We start from the raw sequence: 6,810 nt of genomic DNA on the forward strand, positions 1-6,810 counted from the left end.
GGGCAGCCTCCTGGAAGTTGCCTTATAAAGTATCCCACCGTTCTTTGTCCTTTAACCGTCTTGCTTCTTGGATATTGTTGTGATGGCTGGAATGTGAGAAGTCATATTAAACCTCAAGGATGAGGGTCATGCTGTAGGGATAATGGAACATTGAAATAGTAGGAATCACTTATTTAAAGACTCTGTGGAATCACTTTAATAGCCCTTCACTGCTCACCTTTGGGCTTCTTTTACCTGAGAGGTACATGAGCACATTCTAGGGAGCCTTCTTCCCTGCCTGCAGTCAGCAGGGGCCCTTCTTGTCCTTCCATGATGTCATTACGTTTTTGCTCTCATTGTATCTGGCAGTTACATCGTATTATAATCATCCGAGAGTCTGTCTCTCCTCACCATGTCCTGAGCTTCTAGAGAGAGTGAGTCTCACAGGTCTTAGTCGTCTTTGCATCACCACGACCTAGCACTCAGTAGCCTTCCAGTAGTTGTTTATGATGGACGTATGTAAGTGTGAAGAGTGTAACCTTTTCTTCCACCAGGCCCAGGTTAGGCCAGCCATCCGCCTTGGCACGGTCAGAACACCCTCTTCCTGTTAAGTCCCTATGTTTAATCCCTCTCTCTCCCTGGGTAGACCCAGGTGCTGTGAGAACAAGGACAGAGGTTTCAGCTGACCTCCTGCCACCATGCACCACCTCATGCCTAGGAGACTGCCAAGATGGAAGAACAGGGGGCGGAGGGTGGCGTGAGCTCAAAATGTTGCCTTTTGCCACTCATTTGTCATGGGACCGTTGCTGCTGCAGCTCATCATCAAAGCTAAAATACAGAATCATTTTCTTGGCAGTGAACCTCATTTCACCTTGAAGCAACATGAACTGGAACATCTTGTTACTTCCAACTGGTCATAAAATCGTCACCTCAATGAGATGTACCTATTTCAGCTATAGAATGATTAAGAGGTTTTGAATACATATATAAATATGTGTTGTCCTAAGTCACTTCAGTTGTGTCCAACTCTTTGTGACCCTATGGACTGTAGCCTGCCGGGCTCCTCTGTCCATGGAATTCTCCAGGCAAGAATACTGGAGTGAGTTGCCATGCCTTCCTCCAGGGGAACTTCCCAACCCAGGGATTGAACCTGCATCTCTTATGTCTCCTGCATTGGCAGCTGGGTTCTTTACCACTAGCACCATGAGGGAAGCCCATATGTAAATATATATAATCTAAAAGGTTAAATACTAGTAAACCTAATAATCTAAAAGATTCGGTTTACTTGTATTTTATTGTTTAAAATTTAGTGATATTGTTCTGCTTTCATTTTTCATGTCTATTTATGACAGTTAAATGCTTTTCTTTTTTATGTACTGCAAATAAGGTGTTTTTCAAAAATTTTATCTAAATGTCAATTTAAAGAAAAAAGTAAATTATAGTACAAGTATATGCATATATGACAAAAATTGTTAAGTGCTACTCAGAGAAATGAAATGAGTCTTTAGTAGAATAGGGGTCGCTTATCAAGACGTGGCTTAGCCTCAGTGAAATAAAGGCAGGGGTCAATCACTGAGTTCCACCACTCCCCTGACACTGTCTGCAAAAAGTATACATGTGTGTTTCTCAGGAAAGGATCAAACTTTTCCCCCAAATTCTTAAAGGAAGCTGTGACCCAATCATGATCACTCACAAACTACTACTGTGATTCATTTCTTTTTGCTCCATTTTCATTGTTCACTAAGGAATGTTCAGCCTCCTAATTTACTAATAGTACTGATTACTAACTTGCCAGGTCCCCTAGCTAAAGGCAGGCAGTGTTCTGGATACAAGATTCAAAAAGTCTGAAAATACAGACCTCACTTAAAATGAGTAAATGGACATCTGGTTTTCAGGTTAATCTCTTATGAAACTGGTCCGGCAGGAATCTGTTTCATTCGTTCTGACCCAGTCTTGAACTTACAACACTGAGACCAGCCTGGAGGGTCAAGTGCGCATTTTTCCCGGCTTACCTCTCCGTCTCTCGGGGCAGGGGCTGCGAGTGCTGCTGAGGTGTCGAGACTCAGTGTGTCGCACAGGGCCCGCCACACAGGGGCCGCCGCACAGGGGCCGCCGCACAGGGGCAGGCCAGAGACACCCGTTAATTACGTGCAGGATACAAAGGCTATTTGGCCCCAAGAGGGGAGGGTGGTAGGTGTTGACAGTGTGACACACGCACAGAGGGGACAACGTATCTGTGTGACAGCATCTCCTTGGGTTGAGACGGAGAAAGAAAGAGTTAGAAAGTGAAGAGCCGTAGTGTCTTTATTGAGTTTTTAGTCCAGAATACAAAGCAAGGTGCTAGCTGTTGCCTCAATGATAGTAGAGCGGTCAACAATGGCTTTTCCTTCCCGTTAAGGCAAATTACAGAAGGAAGTGTGTCAGATGGACAGAATGAGATATTTGAATCTGTGGAAAGTCACTTGAAAGCTAGTAGCAGTATTGCAGTGTAAAAGGCTTTCCATGTACCCTTTGCCCCACACCCAGCCCGTGTATTGGAAGGAACTTTCTTGATCCAAGAGATTCTTCTGGCAGAGTTTCTCTTTTGAGACCTTTAGCGTGCAAGGGTCATTTTTCTTGGTCTTGTGGCTGATCTCTGAGCCTTCCATTACTGGATGAGTAAGAAAGCCAGCGTGGTTCTTTAGGAGTTCTTCTGAGGAACTCTGACTGTGACCTGTGAGGGGAGCAGAGAAGCTGTTAAATCTGCATGCTTCCCTGTGGTCCGCAGGCCTCCTCAGCTGGATGCTGCCGGAGCAATAAGCAGAAGGGTTCTCCTTATTTTCCAACATCTCGACAACCAAATGGTCGATCTGAGCAACCTGCTAGGGCTATGTTCTGCGTTAAGATCACACTCAGCCTCCCCTTGACCCAGTCTTTCTCCACTGGGGGTTTTTCCCTCTTCTCAGGCTCTATAGAACTCGGTGTATGACGAAGCCCAGCAAAGGACTGTGTAAGCACAGTGGTGGTCAAGTCCCTACTTATTCTTCACAAGGCATAGCAGAGACCGGATCTTTACCCTCTTTGGTAGCTTGCATGGCTTAAAACAAGAAACCTGCAGTCAACACTGGTGGAGCCCAGCACAGGGAGAGGGCAGAGAAGGCACCCATACTCACGGTCTTCACTTCGGTGTACGCCTGCAGCCCGTATTCCCCCAGCTCCCGGCCACTCCCAGACAGCTTGTAGCCACCGAACGGCGACTGGGCCCCAAACACGTCATAGCAGTTGACCCTACAATTTAAGATGAGATCTCAGGAGTAACTCGCTGGGGCAGGGATGAAGTATCCTGCCCCCTCAAACTTCCTGTATTGCTCTAAAATTTAACTTTAGAGCAAATTTTACTTTAGAAAAAGGGAGGTGGAGAACCCTACTAAAATCATACAGGGGTTCAAAAGCAGGCCGTGTGAAACAAAGCCATAAGTTGTCTGGTCCTTCATGACATGGATGTCAATACCAGCGTGCACCAAATGCTAGCTTCCCATTTTAATGAATTGTTTTTGCTAATTAGGTGCTGTCTACATGGCTCTGTTCTGGATATTTCATATAAATGGAATCACACGACATGTGACCTTCTGTGTCTGGCTTCTTTCATTTAGTATTGCATTATCCATGTTGAAATAGGCATCAGCGCTTCATTCCTTTTATGGCTGAACATTCCATCGCGTGAATAAACCACAGGTTGTGTGTCCATTCATCAGCTCGGGGGCGTTTAGGCTGTTCCCACTTTTTGACTATTGCGAATAGTCTATGAATATTCAGGTACACTTTTTTGTATGGATGTGTGTTTTTTTTTGCCTCCTGGGTATACACCCAGGAGTGGAATTACTGGGTCCTAGGATAATTCTATGTTGAACTGACCGGGGAACTTCTGCCAGACTTGTCTGTAGTGGGTGCAACATTTTACAGTACCACCAGCAATGTGGGAGGGTTCCTGTCTCCACACCCTAACCAACACTTGGTATTTTCTGTTTTTTACATTACTGCTGGCCTAATGGGTGTGACATAGGTGCTAAGCTTTGAAAACCAGGGTGACACAGATGCGGACCCTCAGCGCTGGCCTCCTCACAGCTTGGTGAGGAGCCCAGTCACCCAGCTGCTTGTCCAAGAAGTGCGTCACAGACATACGCACCAGAGGGAAGTTTAATCCCCTGGAGAAGGGCATGGGAAACCTCTACCCGCTACCCCACACCCAGACCCAGGAGGCACTGAGCCTGGCACCCCAACTCTGGGATGTGAGCAGGGGAATACCAAAGAGCCTGGCTTGGGATCTCTGCCAGGGTTGTGAAGGGTTGCAGGAGGCCCTTACCACACAGTGCCGGCCTGGAGGGCCTGGGACAGGTAATTGGCCTTGTCCAAGTCCTTCGTGAAGACAGCTGCAGCCAGCCCGTACTTGGAATTGTTGGCTCTCCCGACGACTTCCTCCATGCTCTTGAACTTCAGAATCTGCATCACTGGCCCAAAGATCTGGGATGAGAGAGCATTAAGGGTGGGTGTGGCAGACTGAGACCCATATGTTAGCCAGCTCTCCCCAGCGCTGAGCAGGTGGTTCCAGCAGCCCCCAGACTCACTGGAGCATGAGGGAAGGAGGCCAGCCGGTGGCCACGGGCCTTACGTACCGTAGCTTATTTCTACCTGTGAGGTAGGGGTTTACACTGACAAGTTACATGTACATTTAGTTTCAAAGAACTCAAGTCAGTCGTTCAGCCAGGCACGCATCAGATGCTGAAGAAACAGCTATGAAGAAGTTAACTATGCACAAAACAGGATCTCTGATCTCAAGATGTTCCAGGTTTATCTTACACTTTCCCTGTCTTATTTCTGAGCCATTTCCAGGAATCCTGCTTCCTTTTAAGTGGGCAACGAGATTTAGAAACCACAACGTGGGAATCGGGCGTGCTTCTTGTCGTTGCAGTGTGGCTGCTCTCAGCCCCATCAGGGGACAGCCCCAGGGAACGGATCCTGATGCAATCCAGTGACTGGCCTATGACCAGGACATGGGCAGAGGGGGAGCCCAGAGGAGCTACCTGGCCCGAATGAGTGGTCGGAGGCGGGAGGTCAGGAAACGCCCCGAGAGGTGATAATCAAGCTGGGACACCACAGGAGCAGAAACTGGCCAAGCCAGAGTCAGGGGGAGGAGCAGGGAGGAGGAAAATGGAGTTCCAGGCACCAGCGCCCATTCTTTTTTTTAGCGCCCATTCTTAAAAAATCCATTTGCCACTAAAAGGAAGTAGGACTTTGTGAAGAAACGGCTGATGCCAGGACTGGGTAGAGAGTGTCACGAGGGAGGTGAGAAGACTGCCAGGAGCCCGTACAGAGCTGGAGCAAGAGATGGGGCATCGTGCACTGAGGGCACTAGCAAAGCAAAGGAGCTCCTGCCCTCCTTGGAAAATGAATATTTTCCCTTTCCGTTGAGAATGGAAAAAAAAAAAAGGATCAAAGTAGTCATGATGGCGAAAAGAGGCAGAACTTTGTTGTATTTTCCTATCCTGATTTTTGCTCTTTTTTTTTGAATCAATGGAAGAGGGTGGCAGTGTAATATTTTCCCTGTGTAAGGCCGCTAAAGGGCTTCATCCTCCCAGGGGAGGTGGAATGAGTCTGAACTCCACAAGGGCAGAGTACAGGTACTGGATACCCCCGGCTCTCCAGTGTCTGTAGAGCACCTGGCACACAGTAGGCACTCAGAAATGATTTGTGAAGCAAACAAATCAATGAGACAGTTGCTGCCCTATGTTCATAATCAATACCAAGGAGAAGAAGATCAAGGGACTCTCGCCATGTGGGGAATTCTGGCTTCTGACCTAGTCCAGTGTCCAGCTTACATGAAGTCCATGAGAAGTACTGGGAAGAGTCATGCCTTGAGTCACCGCTCACGGGACCAGAACACACACAGGACCTGCAGGCTTGGCCAGGGAATTCGGATACTGCCCCAAACCACTGGCAGCCATAAGAGGCTGAAGAGAAGCACAAGGTCACAAGTGAATTGCAAATGGTTTGTCTTATGCACTGAGCCAGGATTTGACCCAAGGTCAGCAGGTGGGTCATGGGTCAAGATGCTGGACTGAACTGTCCACTTCTCCTCCTAAAAACATTCCCTCAAGCGCTGGACCCATACTGACCTCCTCCTTTGCGATGGTCATGCCATCTTGCACGTCTCCAAACACAGTGGGCTGGATGAAGTAGCCACGGTCAGCAGCCGCCCCTCCACCACACAGCAGCTTCGCCCCCTCCTCCTTCCCAGATTTGATATAGCCAAGGACCTTCTTAAACTGCGTTTCATCCACCTGAGGGAGAAGGAGCCCAGAGTTATACAGATGCTACAGCCAGACGTCTCCTAGCTTCAGTCTTAGAACAACACAGGCATGGAGATACCTGGGAAATGGGCCAGATCATGAATGCTCCACACTCAGTCACTTCAGTCGTGTCCAACTCTTTGCAACCCCATGAATTATAGCCCACGAGGCTCCTCTGTCCATGGGATTTTCCAGGTAAGAATACTGGAGAGGGTTGCATTGCCCTCCTCTAGGGGATCTTCCCGACCCAGGGATCAAACCCACATCTCATGGCTCCTGCACTGGCAGGTGGATTCTTTACCATTAGCATCACCTGGGAAGCCCAGATCATGAATGCTGCTGCTGCTAAGTCACTTCAGTCGTGTCCGACTCTGTGTGACCCCATAGATGGCAGCCCAACAGGCTCCCCCGTCCCTGGGATTCTCCAGGCAAGAACACTGGAGTGGGTTGCCATTTCCTTTTCCAATGCATGAAAGTGAAAAGTGAAAGTGAAGTTGCTCAGTTG

The 6,810-nt window shown here is 48.2% G+C and overlaps 1 protein-coding gene and 1 long non-coding RNA gene across 2 annotated transcripts in view; one reads left to right on the top strand and one right to left on the bottom strand.

Moving 5' to 3' along the window:
- Positions 1-6,810, top strand: part of LOC104980044 — a 17,982-nt gene that overhangs the window by 9,092 nt on the left and 2,080 nt on the right. The window lies entirely within an intron of this gene.
- The window catches only part of ALDH2 (aldehyde dehydrogenase 2 family (mitochondrial)), a 25,861-nt gene continuing 21,316 nt past the window's right edge, over positions 2,266-6,810 (bottom strand). Inside the window, exons 10-13 of the mRNA XM_010828608.1 lie at positions 6,132-6,296; positions 4,322-4,479; positions 3,132-3,246; positions 2,266-2,692 (exon numbers count right to left, since the gene is read on the bottom strand). Of these exons, the coding sequence (XP_010826910.1) occupies positions 2,660-2,692; positions 3,132-3,246; positions 4,322-4,479; positions 6,132-6,296 (471 nt within the window). The 3' untranslated portion in view covers positions 2,266-2,659. The remainder of the gene's footprint in view (positions 2,693-3,131; positions 3,247-4,321; positions 4,480-6,131; positions 6,297-6,810) is intronic.

This window comes from Bison bison, unplaced genomic scaffold, assembly GCF_000754665.1.
Source record: "Bison bison bison isolate TAMUID 2011002044 unplaced genomic scaffold, Bison_UMD1.0 scf7180017864495, whole genome shotgun sequence".
NCBI lineage: Eukaryota > Metazoa > Chordata > Mammalia > Artiodactyla > Bovidae > Bison > Bison bison.